The sequence below is a fragment of the Myiozetetes cayanensis genome, unplaced genomic scaffold, assembly GCF_022539395.1.
Source record: "Myiozetetes cayanensis isolate MyiCay16 unplaced genomic scaffold, myiCay2020 scf3, whole genome shotgun sequence".
Classification (NCBI taxonomy): Eukaryota; Metazoa; Chordata; class Aves; order Passeriformes; family Tyrannidae; genus Myiozetetes; species Myiozetetes cayanensis.
The window spans coordinates 38,037,808-38,056,347 of NW_026087521.1; the positions used below are offsets into that span (position 1 = coordinate 38,037,808).

General features: G+C 35.6%; 1 protein-coding gene across 2 annotated transcripts in view; it reads left to right on the forward strand.

The window, feature by feature from the left end:
• ZDHHC17 (zinc finger DHHC-type palmitoyltransferase 17) overlaps positions 1-17,566 on the forward strand; it is a 70,636-nt gene extending 53,070 nt beyond the window's left edge. For both annotated transcript variants that reach the window (XM_050324455.1, XM_050324456.1), the window contains exons 11-17: positions 2,648-2,772; positions 5,841-5,903; positions 7,085-7,178; positions 10,885-10,968; positions 11,361-11,518; positions 12,322-12,416; positions 14,392-17,566. In XM_050324455.1, the coding sequence (XP_050180412.1) occupies positions 2,648-2,772; positions 5,841-5,903; positions 7,085-7,178; positions 10,885-10,968; positions 11,361-11,518; positions 12,322-12,416; positions 14,392-14,530 (758 nt within the window). In that variant the 3' untranslated portion in view covers positions 14,531-17,566. The remainder of the gene's footprint in view (positions 1-2,647; positions 2,773-5,840; positions 5,904-7,084; positions 7,179-10,884; positions 10,969-11,360; positions 11,519-12,321; positions 12,417-14,391) is intronic.
• Positions 17,567-18,540: the final 974 nt, after the last annotated feature.

Consider the following 18,540-nt stretch of genomic DNA (forward strand, 5'->3'; position numbering starts at 1 on the left):
TTGAAGTTTAATGTTTAAGCATTCTTCATAGCCAGTGACAAAAAATAACCACTTGTAGGGCTCTGCTCCTCTGACCTAATTTAAATATTTTGATACTAAAGGTAGATAGGATGTGGCTTTTTTCCTTTCTGATATGGGTGAAGGCATACTGAGTGATTTATGGTGGGTGAGATGAATCCTACAACTGGAGTTGTTCATCCACATCACATACCAGAAATATCCTGGAAAACTTTTAACTTCTTGTGTAGTCTCCTGACATCTCCCGTTGTAAAGTAAGATATGCAGGTATCCCCAGAAATGCCAAGGCAGTGGAAAGAATTCAAAAGTTTGTTTAGAAGGCCAAAACACGAGAAACTTAAAAATACCAGTGCTATTGAAGCACCAGGCCCCAGGGAGAGAAGGCAAGTTCCTGCCCTCTCTAGGGCCTTTAGTATCCTCTCTGTTTCTCCCCTGCCTTCCCAAGGCTTCTGTAAGTGTCTGTTAGGGTTGTCTTTCTCTGGTATAGCAGAGAGAGAGAGAGAACACAGCTCTCTCTGCAACCTCCTCTGGACTACAGAAAGGGGAAAAAAAAGTGCCTTCTTGGGAAGGCACTTTGCAGGCTTCCTAAGCGAAAATGAGTTTCTAACTTTCCTGCCACAAATTCTTCCAAAAGCACAACTATTCCTACACGCATCCCCAGCAAAGAAGTACCTTATCTGCCATCATTTACTTTGTCAGCATTGCACTCTTCTGACACCACCATGATGAAAGGACAGGAAAAATAAACTCTGTGGGATGCCTTTTATGTTCTCTCTGTATTTAATGGAGTAAAATGGGGGAATGTAACTTCAGAAAATGAACAGCTTCTTTATTACGCAGGCTGTGCAAATTTTATTTACTAAAAAACCAATTCCAAGGTTTTAAAGTTATAAAGCCCTCTTACTGGATAGAAAATAAACCATCTTTCCCTGTATCTTCTTTAAAAGTCTAGACGTGGTGCATGGTAATTAGGAATGGGTCATATAATTGTTGTCAATTGTGCCTTTATTGTTTTTAACAGGTGTCTGATTAAGGTACTTTTAGTGAAAAAACAGTTTTAACTGTTGCAGTAACCCCCCTAGTGATTCTTCTGGTATTCTAAAGAAAATGTAATCTGTCTAGCTAGACAAATCAGTTGAACTGGCTTATTCTTGGCAGCAGATAGTTTTAGAAGAAAAATAGGAAGAAGTTGGACTGTATAAAGTTTGAAGTCAGAGCTTTTCGTCTGTATTGTATAAAATAGAACTGTGAGTATTAAGGTTATAGTATAGCTGATGTTTTTTTCCCCTTTTGTAAACTTGCAGGAAACAGCTTGTTAGAGGAAAGATTAATTAGCCTTTAGTGAGATAATACTAATATTCTACTATGTAAGATACATTATTAAAATTTTAATTTAACTTGCCAATCTTTTTTATTACAAATTCACAGCCAGTTCCTCCCCCCAACAGGAGGAGAACAAAAGTTATTTGGGATACACTTCACGTGACCAAGACTTCATTAACATTTCAGAAGTAAAAAAGAGTCCTGCTTGTATTTGTTCACATTTCAGGGTTCTTTCGCATCACAAGTTACTTAGATTTGTATGTATTTATCTAACTTTCTCAAAATGTATTGTAATTTGGATGTGCAGTGCTTTTGCCCAAGTAATAGATGTCCTTTTTGCTTGGATAATGCTGTAGAGCTTCTGCAGCCCCAGCTTTGTCAAGTGTAGGGAATCTCCCTGCACGTAGGACTGACAGCTGACAGCAGGTATCTTTAGTTGGGTTGGTCAAGTCTTTTGTAGGTTTATCAGAATAAATAATCTTCCACCTTTTGTGGAAGAGGCATATCTGAAGTATTTGGATTTTCAACATCATTGCTAAGAAATGTTTTAATTCTCTGAAGAAATGTCAAGTGTTCTAAGACTGTGCTCTAAGGCATATTTTATGGCAAGACATTGAGGAAATGTATGTTAAAACAAATGGTTATTTTCTGTCTTTATATGGTAAATGTTTTTATAAACACTTCCAGAGAATAATAAATTCTGTGGTTTTGTAAGTATTAAACGTATTAGTATGTTAAAAATAACTTTCATTGATGCAAAATATGGGTATTGCCTTATTATAGGACCCGGTTTCAGATACTGCCTTTCTTGGAGATAAGTGGTGTTGGGACAAGATTGCCATGCAGCAGTGGTCATTGCAACACAATTCCTTCTATGGCTAGAAACAGTCCGTCCTGTGATCTCACAGGAATGTCAAGCCACTGATAACATAGGCAGTCAAATGTCTGTCTTATAAATAGAGGTCTGAAATCTTTGTGAAAACAGGAAATAGTTATTAAGGAAATAAATTTCATGGGGTTTAATTTAATTAAAAGAGAAAATAATTACAAAAAGTGAACTAGATAATGCTTTAGAAATGCATTATGGAGTACAGCATTCTTGAAGTAAGTTTTGAAGTTTGAGCAGTAGAAAATAGTAAATACCAAACTAATTCTTACAGCAGTGCTGAATTTTGTGAATTCAGGAGACAGTGACTCGGGGGCTTTAGTAAAAATGTAACTAAATTTAATTTTATTTCAGGATTGTCAGTGGGTATGTTGAGGAGGAAATTTAGTTTTATACTTTAGATTCCTTGACTGTAAACACATCTCAATTTTTTCTTTATACATCTTCCGTTCCTTGCTAATAGCGTTGCACTTTTCTACAATTTTGGAAAATCCTGGAAATCTGATCCAGGAATCATCAAAGCCACGGAAGAACAAAAGAAAAAGGTAAAGCCATGAGATATGTGAAACTTGTTCTTCAGCAGCTTTCCACCAGCTGATCAAAGTAGTTTGCTGTTCAGTACATTAAATTTCAATAAGTTGTATAACAAAAGGTTTAATATGTTGCAAAGTCTTCCAGATTTTTTTTTTTTACATTTGGAATTTATTTCAAGTCTTACTGGTGCAAAATTGTATATTGGTCATTTTGAGTAGCAAAATAAAATTGTGCTTGAATTTCCAAGATAACAAGTTTGAAAAGCATTTGGGTTAAAATGAAAATGTGAATTTTCAGAACTTCTGCCCTGCTGAAACATATAGCCCATTACGGGAAAAGTGTTAGTTAATTTTATTAAAGTTTTCCAGACTTTTAAGCACCTCTAATTTTCCTTACCTTTGTGTCTAAAAGTATTAGATTGACAAACATTTTGAGTCTAAAACAACCAAAACCCATAGTGGTTTGGGGTGGGCTTGTGCTTTGGCATAAGTATTAGAGAAAATATGGATGATCTAATGATTCCTTTCTAAGACAGTGTACCATTACGTTTGGCATTTCAGATGTTTTTTTAATTAAAGTGCATTGTTCTCAGAAGCCAAACTGAGCATTGAATATGCCACAATTATACAAGCAGGAGAAGCATTTTGTTTGTTTTGGTTTGTTTAAATTTTCCTAGAAGACCTCATCCCACCGTAAATGAGTTTTGAGCTTTTACTTCATGCTTATTTGTAAAAACACCTGTGTGGATCAACATTGGACTATTTGGAATTATGTCCTTATGTAGGAATGAAAATATAATAGCCTTAAAAGGATGGTTGTGGTAGATTAAATGATTTTTGTATTCTCCAATAGGTTATAACCAAGTTGTTAGTTAATGTGCAGATTTTAGATTTACTCTGCAAATTCTATTTCTGCTATGGCAATTTTGCCAAAGTAAATTCCAAACTAAGCTCTCTTCCTTCAACTGGACTAAATTAAATAGAACAGTCAGCAATGGCACTTTGGTTGCATTCAGCAAATTGCACAAATATGCAATTCATTTGATCTAACTTGCTTAAGTAGTTAAGTGGGGTTGCAAAAGGCTTGTCGAACTGGTAGGAATTGCAAAATGCAGTTACTTCAGGCAGACCCATATGGCTGTGAATGTTTTGGATTTCTTACATTGCAGCTAATCACATTGTAAAATGTTCTGTTGTCACAGGTATGAACCTCTGTAGGACTTGTCTTACCTTCTTGCAGTGTAGCACTTCCTACTGTTTTCATAATTTGTCTCCAAGTATTTAATGCTGAGTTAGCCTTTAGCGTTGGAATAAGTAAGCAAAAAAAATTCTTTTAATTCCAGATTGACCAAGTATGTTTGGAAATGTGTAGTAAGCAACAGTTTCAGACGTTTGTTATTCTAATATGTCATGTTCTTTCTTCTGTGTTACAAAATAACCCAAGTCACTCTTAATAGTTCAAAAGCATAAAAAATAGACAAAGGTTTACAAAGTGTAATGCTATGGCTCTACCTTGAGTGCTTCTGGACCTGTATAAAAGTTATATTTAAAAGTTATTCATCTGCTGTTGTTCTGTTCTCCTGAGCTTTGGGATTTTGCTTGTGGGCAATACTGAACTCCAGTGTTGTGCCACATGCCATGTACATTCCTTTGTGCATCCTTTTTGAGTCTGTAGTGTAGTATCACACTCTCACTGAATTCAGGTGGATTATTTATGAAATTGTCCAAAATGTGTTGTATGAAATTGTCCAAGATATCAGAAGTCATTCCAGCAGCATTAAAATCACAGTAGGTATGTCTTCATGGATTTTTTGCTGTCTATTCATCTGGATAATATACGGAAGACTGTTGTGAGAGAACCCTTAGTCCTGTACTAGGAAATGTTAGAGCAGTGAGGGATGATGGGAGAAGGGGTGAGAAAGGGATGCAGAGAACTGGGAGTTGGCAAGTTGCGAGAGGGACGTGTAAGGGCTTATGAATGTCAGTGGTTGCTTGGAGAGGGAACATGAAGGGTTACAGTGTGGGGGGCAAGGATACTGTGCAAATAGTAGGTGGAGACACAACAATCAAGGCGAAAAAAATGGTGCAGCTTTCAGACTTTATCAACCAACTTTCACTGTTTAGTTTGAGAAAAGGTTTCCATAAATTTTTCCTAACCAGTTTAGTATTTTGGGGGAAATCTGTGATTTCATTCAAGGTACCTTAGTGTTCATCGTCTAATTAAGGAAGTTATCTTTGTATTGCTATGATGAGAAAATAATTGTAAGGACTATTTTATTGCTTGTGCAATTAGAAACCAGATTGATGAAACAATATATGTGGTTTGAAATGGAGTAGTAGATTAATCTATTTGCCATTAAGCTCTTTATGCTGAGAGAATTCCCTCTAGTTCAAGGAAGGGTATGCTGGCAAAAGATGTTTTTGGATATTTTCCGTATATTGCAAATGTCATTTATGCCTCACATGGCATGTTTTCAGCTGCTGAATTTTAAAAGTTCTAGGAAACCATTTAATGGAATAACAGGTTACTTCTTTTCCAATAATGGAGTGGATGCTGAAGGAGTGTACAAAATAAAAACGCTGTCATTTAGTGTGATGACCCCTAAGAATATATGTAAGAGGAGGTTTGGTTTGCATTATTTATTTTCTTTCTTGAAGCTTCAACATCAGAGGAACTTCTGTAAAGAAAGCCTGGTTTTAGACTGGCAGATCCTGCTAGCTAGTTTTACTTTTGTTCTTGTTTGGAAATTCAGCGACATTAATGTTAATAGGTTTAAGAACATGTTAGTCAAACTGTTACTGCAAACTTTGGATGTATCAACGTTACTATAAGCTTACTTTTTCTCTGGTTAAACCTAAATGGACTAGGAATAAGTATAAGCTAGAACTAATTTAAAATTGAATTTAGAAGAATGTGCATATTGGTTTAATAAAATAGATTAAAAATCAGTTTCATCTGAATTTAGTTTGTTGCTGTGTGTATAAATTACCTGAAATAAAGAGTTCACAACTATGGGTCTGAAAATTATTTATCAACATTTATTTATGTGCTAAATTTGAATTTTTTGTTTTTCCTGTAGACAATAGTAGAACTTGCAGAGACAGGAAGTCTGGACCTCAGTATATTCTGCAGTACCTGCTTGGTAGTGTATTTTTAAATAAATTTCAGCATTTACTATTATTTTTTCCTTTAATGCTAAGCCAAAATTAATCTTCCAGTAATGAGCACATATTTGACCTTAATAATGCAGTTTCAAGGGCAGGATTTATTTGTAATATTTAATTTAAGTGTGTTTTCAATAAATAATATGTCTGTTCGCAAAAAAATGAACAGTAAGAGGAAAAAAAAGATCACTATGGATATAACTTGCCAGTGTCAAAATCCAAGTATGCAATATGTCTACCAAGATGGTTGGTTATACACCTAACAAGTTAGGAAAATCATACGTAACATTCCACTACCTCTGTAACTCACTGTAAAAATTATGTTGTGCTTCCAATACTTTGTTCAAAATTTAAGTGCATTTCTCTATTTGGCAGTAGTCAGTAGGAGAAAAAAAAATCTTAATTTTCATAAGGAAATACAATATGTTTCGTCTTTGGAAGTTAACTAGTAAATACAAAATTCTCAAGATTATCAGTGTTACACTGCAAAGCTCTGACCTATACAGAACATGAGTGATGTTAATATTCCCAGTTTTGAAGCTGGTAAATTATATACAGATTTGGCACCTTAAAAACTATGTGTGTACATACATACATATAGATAGATAAATAGATAGATGGGTGGGTGTATGTATATATATATATAAGGTCACTTCTTTCAAGACATAACCTTTCAAGAAAAATTGTTGGGAGTCATTTAGCATTTTAAGTTCCACCCAGTTCTGCTTGTTGAGTCATATTTCTGTCATTAGAAAATAACCTGAAGAGTTTATATTAGAGCTCAGTTACAAATGACACTGACAGAATTATGGAACTCAAACTCATTTTGTATTTTCATTGTTAAAAAGCTGAAATGAAGCTGGTTGCTATACAAAACTCAATAGCTGGGGGTGATAGAAGAACTTTGTATGGAAAAAATAATCCTTTGTGTAACAAAAACAGTGTGAAAATCATTTCAGTGCGGTTGTAAAGATGTTTGTGTTAAAGTGTACAGATTAAGTTTAATAGCTGGGATTGCTTTAAGAATTAGCATCAAGTTTGAAGTTCTCTACGGAATTAACAATAGCAGAATCAATTTACATTTAAATTGAGGGTTTGGGTTTTTTCTGTTTAAAATATGTCAAGGTAATTTGCTTTTCTAAACAAATGTCTGTTACAGATACGGAAACCAGTGAGGTCCAAACACTGTGGTGTTTGCAATCGATGTATAGCAAAGTTTGATCACCACTGCCCATGGGTGGGTAACTGTGTAGGTGAGTAATTTGCTAAAATGCTGTGCAAGGTTTTGTCTGTTCTCATTTCACGGTGAAAGTGACTTCTGCCAAAGTCTGAGAAAAACAGCTGAGGACTTTTAGTAAAAGAAAAAAATGTTCAATATTGAGCTTAATTCTTCTTCTGTGTGTGGTTTTCTGCTTTATTCTTATTTGTTTTGTCTGTCCTCAGAATTGTTCTGTGTCTAATTCAGTTTCCTATATATGTGTTTTTATTAACATAAACTCTTGCAATGAAAAGATGCAAAGCTTAACTGCTGAAAAGGCACGTACCAATTCTACAACTATTATCCATTACATAAGATAGAGGATTTTCATTTTCACCAGTAAAATTCTGTAATTTAATGGGAAAGTATACGTGTTGAAAAATGTCATGATTATAGCAGTTAGATACAGAATGACTTCCTACTGAGGTATTCTCCTCTTTTTGACCATCCAGGCTGTCTTTTATTCTCCCCAGTGATTATGAAAGGAATGGATATAGAACACGAATAAAGTCTCTAAATGCTTCTATTTCCTGTCATACTTTTTAAGAATCTTATTTGAAAGCCATTATTTATGCAGGGAGCACTGGAGACTTCACAGTTAGGAAAATGAATGCATCTTGCTTCACTGGCTTAATTTTTTAGGACACAAGCTGAGGAAACTTTAATCTTGGGGAGGAATTAGGACCTGGCTTCACTGACAGCTGGCAGCCAATAAATGCTTTATTCCAGTTTTTCCAGTAGATATGATAATGGATAATCAGAGTAGTTTAGTCTGAAAATCAAGAGTAAAATAGTCTTGGCATTTGAATTGTAATAGAACATCCCTGAAGTCTCATTGAGGTTGACTTATATCATCCCCTTCTATTTTATTTTTCCTACAGATGTTACTACCTGAGATACTTGTGATTTATATTTTAGATGTTTAACAATTAAGAACTAAGAATTTTTTAATTTTAACAGGCAGGGGAGCATGGGCTTAGGTTTTGGAGACACTTTAGTGATAATTTGTTTTGCAAGAACGCTGAGGAGTACATGTCAGTGTGACAGAACCAGTATTTTTATCAGTAACTGGAAAACCAAAAACCAAATGGGGGAGGAAGGACCTTAGTTTGTGTGTCATGAGAATATGTGAGTAATGAGATTAGGTTAGGCGGAGGAAATGGTTTTTAAATAACAGTGATGATGGAAAAGCAGAATCTGTCTTCTAGTGGTGTTGTACAGAGTGGGATAACTGGAGGTAAAAGTAAACATTAGGTCCCTTGAAAGTATGCTGGGAAAAAAGAACTAGAAATCACAGTATGGGAGGTGGAGCTGAACTGGAGGGAGTGATGGTCTGAACAACCTTATATGGCTTCTCTGTCTCTCATGTTGGTACGTGGTCACTCTAAGCATAGGATTGCAAAACAGAATCCTTTCTTAAAACAGCATTCATGGTATGTTTGCCAAAAAGGGAAACATGAATCATGCCTTTCTGGAAAGGTGGAATTTGGATGTGTGTGGAATGTGTTAGAAGGATAAGAATGTTGCTAAAGATAGGATGGAGAAATCTTGTAAGAGTGTTTACAGACACTGAAATAAATCCTTTGGGGCTAAAACTTGGCACATAAAGAGACTTCAAATATTTTTACCATTCTGAAGAGGGTGACAAAAAGTGCAGACTATTTGAAAAATAAATAAATTGGCAGCTGGGGCAAATTATTTTCCTCATGCCTGCAGAATTATAGTTAAAAATGCAGCAAGCAAGTCTCTAGAAGTGATTATATCTATCTTTTTAATAAAGTATCAAAATAGCATTTTTTACATTTTTTTAATTAAAAATAACAGATTTTATTAAATTTGTAGTTACATTCCAAACACAAACTGCAGACTTGCAACAGAAATGTAGTTTTCAAATAGTAGCATGAAAGTCTCTAGAGCCAAATTTCAAACTGTAATATCACAATGTATGCTGACATTGTACGGAATTATTTTTCTGTTAGCAGCAACTCAGAAGTTAGGTGCTTGTGCACATGAGAAATTGTTGTATGGTTTAGAAAAATGATCACTTTCTCCTTTTCTAAGGAGTTAAAAGTTGGAAAAATTAAGAAATTAACAAACTGTCTAAATCCTGTATTATAGCTCCATCAGTAAGAAATCAGTTATCTTTATTATATGTTATTACTTATGTATAAGCAGAAGCATATAAAATAAATTAACAACAATTCGTACAGCATTATTTTAATGAGGAGAATAACTCACTCTGTTCCTGCCAGTCTGGGATGAAACTGTAGAGCTATAGTGCTGTGTTTTGTCCAATCTTCTTCAAAAATACAGTTTCTCTGCTTTCTTTTCCTGAAGAATTTTTTTTTTTTTTAACTGTGATAGAGATTGTACCTGTTACATTTACAGTTTTAAATGCTACACCTATGTTTTTACCCCACACATATGGATTTCCTGTTAGGCAGAATTTGGTTTAGTATAATTGAAGATGTTACTAAAAGAAACATCACATCAGATGCCTCTCAAATGGACTTCTAGGTCATGTTTAACTTCTGTGTTTTTAAAAAAATGTCTGTTATGAAACTTAACAGTTCTGAAATTTAGAATGCAAATGAAAGTGATACCTTAGGGACATTCCCAGCACTTCCTCATATGCCCTTAGGTGATTAAGGCAATGTTACAACATAATTTTATGTCTGCAGGAACTTGTTTGACTTTCAAGGAAATGTCATGTGTTTAGTCTAGCTTGGGTTGTATGTGTGTTTTTCCTCATCTCTTATTTATACAGTCTTTCAGCTCACTTGCTAACAGCACTTGATTATTTTCTGCCTCCAGAGGATGCTCTTGTTTTAGCAGGGAAAACATTTGACATAATGAAGAAGTAAATGCTGTGGTAGATGTTGGCAGCCAACTCTTTTGTAGCCATTATCATCTCTGTGGGTTTAGTTTACAGCCTGGAGCTGTTGGAAGGTTGCAACACTGGACATATTTTACGTCCAGAAGGAAAGCTGAGTACTTCAGAATTATGATGTACTCACATAAGAGGCTTATTTTAGCTCTGTTAACGTTAAAAATAGATCAGTCTTTTAGTAACTGAATTTTCTTGCATTTAAATTCTGTCTAAAGCAGAGTAGTTTTTACTCCATTCGTTATTATAGCGTGGTTCTCGGACCTCATCTGTTTAGTTACGTGTGTCTGTTTTACAAGTTCTACTTGATACTTTCTTTTTATCTAGCTTCATGAAGCTGGTAAACCTAAGGTGTAAGTTAGCTTATTAACAAGGAAGCTTGTATATTTGTTCATACTTCTGTTTCTTCTAAGAAAGTGAACTCTGAAATCTGATATTTTTTTAATGGCTTTTAAATACTATTTTTGTGTGTAATTCATGGCTGTTGAGAGCTCTGCAACAGCTGTCACCAACATTGTTCTAAATATTTCTATCAAAAATGTTATTAGTTCATGAAAGGGGTTACAAATGAATTAGTGAATTGCAGTTGTAATGTGACAGAAATGAAAGAAAATTGAAGAAACATTGCTTTGTTGTCTGAGAAGTAAAAAAACCCCATAAGCCAGCTAATTTCACTTTCTTGAAGTTATATTGGCGTAATATTGGAGAATAATGTTCCTGTGTATAAAATAAGCAGTACTTCTAAGCATGTAATGAAACTTTCTTGTCTTTCTGTTGAAAGTATAGTAATTTGACCCCTGTTGTACAACTTTAGGAGCAGGGAACCATCGCTATTTTATGGGATACCTGTTCTTCCTGCTTTTTATGATCTGCTGGATGATTTATGGATGTATCTCTTGTGAGTAAATGTGACATTTTGTTTTGGTTTTTAAATTGCTTCTAAATACTTCATCTCCTCGTAGGGATTTTTACAGATCTTTACCTTGTCAGAGCTGTGGATAGTTTTACTCTGTAATTGAACTGCACATTAATATTTGACTATATTGGGTGTTTTAGTTTAGATGATGATGTTTTCCTTGTCTGAGATTTTTTTTTTAATTCATAACAGCCAAGTATATGCATATGGCATGTATTCAAGGAGTTAGGAAAGGAAAAGAGAGCAAGTAAAACTATTTTGGCACACTGTTATTTTCTTATTTAATTTATCACATTCTAATGTGAACATTATGTTGATGTACAATAAGCATACCTTAAATCTTCTGTATATTTTTTGACGCTTTTTCTCTCTAGACTGGGGTTTCCACTGTGAGACAAGTTACACAAAGGATGGATTTTGGACCTATGTTACACAGATTGCTACCTGTTCTCCATGGATGTTTTGGATGTTTCTAAACAGTGTGTTTCACTTCATGTGGGTGGCTGTGTTACTCATGTGTCAGATGTATCAGGTATGGAAGAGCACTTCACTTGTAATGCTGAGCCTTGGGAGCGACAGAAGAATGTGAAATAGTTCTGTCTTTTAAATTTTCATGTGCATTGTGCAAAACCAAGTGTTCGGTCTCTCAGCCTTGCTGGGGTTGGCAAGCATCTGTTCTCTCGCTCGTAGGCATCATTCACTTCTCGTTCACTTGGCCTTTTTTTTTTTTGTACCTGCCTCCTGCCTACCATTCTCAGAATGACAAAAAGGTAAAACAGATCAGAGAAAGGCAATAAAGAATAATAGAGGTTAAGATCTGTGGGGCCAGCTTGGAATAATGCTGTATGTCATTAGCAGAAAGAGTGTGGTAGCTTCAAAGAAAATGCAATAATTTCTTACACTGCCTCAGTGTGATTTTAGGCCACACTGCTGTACTGTAATCTGACCAAACCAAAATTTTCTTTATGCTTTCGAAGGAAAGTCATACTGAAATCAAGTATGACATGAAAGATTTTCTATGTGTCTTGTCATTAATGAACCATTATCTTTCCAGAGGTCCTAGAAACAGAAATTACCCTCTAAGACTTAGGTAAAACTTTTCAGTAAATTTAAGTTTTGTCCTACTTTTCTACAATATTCATCATGTACAACATGTATCAATTTCACAATTTTATGTTTCATGTTCAGACCTGATAATTTCCCCAGTCAAAAATTCCTGCTTCAGAAGAAGGAATTTAAACCAGTAAATTTAGTTCTTTTTTAGTCTTGCTCATGCAGGATTTGGTTGCATGTTTTTATGTGAGCTAAATTACCTATTCTTCTTCCTGGCTTCAGATATCTTGCTTGGGTATCACGACAAATGAAAGAATGAATGCAAGAAGATACAAGCACTTTAAAGTTACAACCACATCTATTGAAAGCCCATTCAAGTAAGTTTTAAAGCATATACGCTTTATTATTACACATTTCTTATGTGTAGCCTTGCATACACTTGAATTGTGCTGCTTGTTGAAACAGAATACAACTAAATACTTTTAGAGTATTTTCTCTACTTGGAGTGCTGAATCTGTTTTTACAGTAACACATTCTATCCAGTTAAAGGAAGTGATAAATGTTTTGTAGTGTAGAGATGCAGAAGCACACAAAAGAATGTGGTCGTATTTTGCTGTAGAGTTTTTGGGGAAATTAATATCCTTTTTATAAAGGAAATGCTCAGATCAGAGGTGGTTCCTTACTACAACATGTTGATGTTGACCTGGATCTTCACTTCCACACTGGACACTTTCTCCTGATTAATACTTAATGTGCTGTTGAGTTTGCTCCCCTTTCCCTCTTTTCTGTGAGAAAAGAGGCTTCGTTTTCTTCCTGTTCATGAGGAAGAGCATGGGCAAAGCTATTTGGAGCAGGATGCCCCAGGAACTGAAGTGGGTGTTGCATAGGTGAGACATGGGCTTTTGGGCATCAGTGTTTAAAAGAGTAGGTTTGGATTCTAATTTCTGTAGGGATGAGGGTGCAAGAGGAAAGAGGGGAGTTCAGAGGTGAAGTAGCACTGGGGTGGGAATACAGCGACATGGAACAGCTTGTGCAGCCAAAACAGGAAATAAACAAAGGCATGAGGCTGGTATATCAGTGGTTTGGGAGTGTGTTACAAAAGGAGCTGGGAAAGAGCAGAAGCATGTGTCACGCTGCTGCATATGCTGTGTCTCCTGTGGGAACTGATGGTCTTTCAGGTGCCACCTGGGGAAAAGGAGACAGGAGTTGTAATCAGGATAGTCAGCATGGATTCATGCAATCCTATGCAATGTGCTCTAGAATGACCTTGCTTGAGCAGGGAGTTTGGACCAGATGACCCACTATGGTCCCTTTCAACCTGACCCATTCTTTGATTCTGTTTTGTTGCAGATGGATTTCTGTGCTAGAAATAATAAATAATAAATCTTTTTGTATTATCTCTTCATACAAAACTTGCAGACTAGCATCTCTGTATGGTTGCAGTGTTCCTACAGATTAGAGTTGTAGCAAAACCAGATAATTATTTTGCCTGAAGAACACAAGGTGGTGCACAGGGTGGGAAAAAACTGCTGATTTGATCCCCAAATTAATGTCACATTCACAAACCATTTTCACTGAAATACCTGCTATTATAAAAATGGCTCCTGAAAATAACACCAGATGTCTAAAATAACTGACTTGGCATTACCTGTCACATGAAGCATTGACATCAAATAGTTGTCATCTCCTCTTTGCTTAGACCTGCTCTTGCATATGTCATAACATGAGCTTCTCTTCCAGAAAACTGTGATCTATTCAGCCCATGTTTAATTAAGTGGAAAACACCCAACATGTTGGAATTTTTATATAGATTTCTTAAATATTTGACAATTCATTCAGCCACAGAAAGGGCTTGAATAGTTTGTTTAATTCAGATAATGCTTCCTTAATTTTGTGTTGTCAAGGGATTTTGGTTGATCCTAGACCTGCAGCTGGTGAACCAGTATGTGTGCAAAACCAAATATTAATAAAGATGGAAATTATTCATGCTGTTTTGTCTTATCCATCTGTACAATGCAACTTTCCTCTTAAGGATCTGAATTACCATGCTGTGCTACATGATGGTGCACTGCTAATAACATGTTACATTTCTCCATAGAGTTTTGGTAGATAGTGAAAGAAAGTTGGTGTCTTGATTATGTCCAATGATCAAACATTAACCAGTCTGGTGACTACTTCTTGTTTCAGAACTTGCTCATCAATAAGCAGTCTAAGATAATTCTGAACTGAAATGGTTTTCTGAATTTAAGAACTTAAAGGGCAAATAATCAAATTTGTAGGTAGGTGAAAGATGTACTTTGTTAGATGAGCTATGATATTCCTTACTGACACGTACTTTTGTTTTGTTTTTAGCCATGGATGTATAAGGAACATTATAGACTTCTTTGAATTCAGATGCTGTGGTCTTTTTCGGCCTGTTATTGTGGACTGGACAAGGCAGTATACAATAGAATATGACCAAACTTCAGGATCAGGCTACCAGCTGGTGTAGCACCACCTTCATCCTGTGAGCATATCATACTGAGTGGTGCCTGAAAAATTTTCTCTCTCTCTCAAATCCGCATCCCTTGAAGAGTAGCATGCTATGTGTAGGGTTGATGATGAATCATAAGGTACCTTCTCTTCATCAGAATTTTATTAACAAAAGTAAAAATGGACAGAATAAACTGCCAAACCTGATACGGAAGAGGAGGAAGATCAAAAAGGGATTTTAACAGTTCATAACATGAGAATTATTCGTGACAGCATATTCACAGTATTTGTTGTTGGGTTTTTTATTTGAGGTCTTTCACAATGGAGCATGAGATTATTGAAGTATTGACATAAGTAGTTATGTTGTGCTGAGCAAAAAAATTTGTATCCCAATATCAATAATTCCACTGAAACAAGAATCTAGAATATAAAACTAAATTTCATTATACAGAGTTCACTGATCGCTATGTTGTAGTTCCTGTAATGTGATTCTTTTTTTAATGCAGATTTTCTGTAGTATGATGTACATTGAAAAATGTGCTTTTAGTACTGTTAAAAACATTGTATGGTGGGGATCCCCTGTAACATGTTCAGTTATAGCAGTAGGGCACGTCAGGTAATGTTGAGAAAAAATATATTGCCCACTTTTTTTGGTGATTGTTTTTGCCACCGGTTAGTGGTAAAACTAAATACTTGTATTAACCCTGTTCTGAAATAATGTAGCCTGAAATAAACAACTGCGCCAATAAGGAAAGCTTTTCTGTCAAAGTTAAAGCCCTGCTTAAATGCATGATACACCTGTAAAATTAGTTTACAGTATATAATGTTCAGGGAAAAAAAGTGGGGAAGAAATCATTATCTTTGAAGTAATTGTGTAAGCAACTTACAAACTAGCAATGTTTTAGTGTTAAGTTTGGTCCTCACACAGTACAGTGTAGTGTATTTGGAGACATGTTGGAAGAGAAATTTCATGGGGGATATACCACAGATTTGAAAGCAAAAGTCTCAGTTATAAAAATACAAGGTAATTTTAAATTCAATGCAACTGCAGAGGAAGAACCCAAAGTAGCCTGAAATGCTTATTTAGTTTGGATGTGAAATAATAGAAACCAAACTTTAAAAGAAAAATAATTAAGAATCCCCATAATTGCACGCACGCACAGAAAATGCAAACCAGCATTCTGAAGAGGGCGGTGTACTGGCACGTGGAAATCACCCTTAATTTCTTTTTTTAAGTTCTCATGCTACAGATATGTTTGGAAGGTAAGGAATGATCTGAAATTGCATTCCAAAGGGGCTTTTCTTGAATGTGATGCACTGATTTTTGTTATGGTGTTTTCATATACTCATAGTGAATTGTTCACTGCTTCCTTAACTATTGTTTACAGAGAGACAGAGACTGAGAATCAGGTTAGTTCTCTTATAAGTGCTGTAGCAACCCAGTGGTTCAAGGAACCTGTGAGGGAGAATTTGGGGAGGGACCTGAAAGCAGATGTCTGAGACCAGTGTAAAGAATGTGTATCTGTATATAAATAATTTATCAAATAGTTTTCTCTCTGTGAGTGTGTGTTTAGTGTATTTAAAGCTGCTCATTTTCATTTTATTCAACCAAAAAAGTGTAGGAAGATATCTAATGAGCTTTTAGTGATGTTCAATATTGCTGTTAATAGGCATTATGCCCTGCAAATTCACTGCATGTTTGATGCTTGGCAAAATTAGCGTTTTCTGTAATATGCAGATTACAGGTAATAAAGCAATCTAGTGGTATTCCCGGCCCTTGCCTTAGTAAGAGAAGCAGTGAAACTGTAAATAGTTGATGTTCAGTATTTGCAAGTAAACATTTTTTCTATAGTTGTTCATTGATCTCAAGACACACACTTAGTTTGCAAGTACCAGATATCAGGATTTACAGCAGTGCAGCATTAGAGTACTTGAATGTTTAATACTGGAAAAATCAACATCGTTCTTGGACGCAGTTTTAACAGGAGAGGTTTGGGTATAGGGGTGGCAAGAAGCTTTTGCTATTGTTGTCAGACAAAATTTGTAATCCTAACAAAGAAGAACACGTTCTATTTCAGTGAAAACAGTTGACTTCGGTTATTCATATTTTTTCCTAATCAGAAAAAAAACATGAAGACTTTACAGCATAGTTTGTTTAAATCACCAATGATATTCTGCATATTTGTTCTTTTTTTATTCTTTTTTTTTATTTCCACATTTCTGTTGGGGGTCGGTTGACTTGAGGAGTTTCGATACACTTTATTAAATATTGCCTAGCCACCAGAAGAGCAGTTCAGTACATGATACAAGTTTTGGTTTTAGTTGCCCAGTAGCATTAACTGCCATGAATTGTGTCATGCACTCCTTGTCAAAAATGTTTTAAAAGAAGAGGTGATCTTTGTGAGCACATAGCGAGTTCTGCACTATTTACTTGTCAGTAGCTCCCTGGTGATAGTTTTGTTGAGACCTGCAGAATTTGAACAATAGTAGGTGTGAAAATTAACATGAATATATGGACTTGGGATGTATGAAGTTTCCAGTGCAAAATGTAACTTGTCTTGAGTAACACTGAATTGTTTGTGAAATCGTTAAGCAAGCAGGGCGGAGCCAACTATGCATTTTTCTGTCAAGTTATCAAACTGAAAATTCACTTGTTGAACCAAAACTGCATTGCTTCTGAAACTTAACAAATCTGATCCAGACCAACAGCAGATCAGACCAACTTAATCTGACATAGGTAGAATAAATAGGAATTTTGTCTTGGCCCTAAACATGTGCTGTTTCTTTGCAGGTTTTTGTATTCTTTGATGTCCACCAGATTTTTTTTTTTCAAATAATGTGTAAAACAGCATCACTACATTTTAAGCTATGGATTCTTTTGTATATTCTTTATTTATAACTGTGCCAAGTATTATTTTAATACTGTCGAGATCTTGATGTGTATTACATTGTGAACAAAAAAAATTCTGTAAAATGTTTAATAAATTAGCTCTCCTTACATAAATTAAATCTGTTAAATTTTGTAAGTTATTAATCAAATAAATATTGACTCTTAGATGCAGTGTTTGTCTTGACTTGGGATGTGATTTCATACAGTGTTGTTTCTGCCCAGTTTCAGAAGCCATACCATGAATAAATAGCTGTTGTCTTGCAGCTTATTTTAGTAAAGTCTTTCTGAAAGACACACAAGTGTGTTACAGATAGCATGCCCTGGTTCTGTACAGATGTGAGATCCTGTGAGCTACTATGCTGGGTTTTGGTAAAGTATACCTTTGTACTACCAGTTAGAGTTACCATTCACTAATTAGATATTCCTGTCTTTTTAGCAAAGCGTGCTGGCAAGGTAATGTTTCTTAAGGGCGAATTCCATCTAGGGAATGTTTCAGGTGGCCAAATGTATGTATTTAAGGACATTTGAGGTATTCTGAGGGTAAAAGAGACATCCACATAGGGCTAGGAGGTGTGACCAAGATGTGTGCTTCTAGGTAGCACCTGCAAGAGACGCACTACCTTCACTTTTCTGGTCCATGTTGTTTAAGTAGAAACAAGGTAACAGTTGGAATTTAATCAGGATATTTATAATCAGCAACATGTGTTAAAGTATAAGGCTAGGGCTTAAGAGCACACGTAAAGGGGGAAAAAAAGTCTGTTTTCTACTGAGTATGGTTTCAAGGTTGACATTGAGAATTGTTGGTGCTGTTCTCACCTTCCCCAAGCAGTGTTCCTGGTGAGGCTGTGTCCAGGCTCACCTCTGCTGACCACCCTTTGGCTTGTCCGGTAAAGAGCAGGGAAGGTACTTTTGAAAAAAAAAAAGACATTTGACCTTCTGTGCTGAAGGTCTCCATCCAAGATTTGCAGTGTTCCATCAGAGCAGTTGTTGTGCTTGGGAGGTATGAGTGGGCTCCTGATGATTTGAAAGCTGGTTCTTGAGTTTGTTTTACTTGGGAAGAAGCCTGCCCTCTGCATCCTCATTATGGCTTGATTAGAGTTCAGTGCCTTGACCTCCCATTGGCTGTCTTTAAGTAAAAT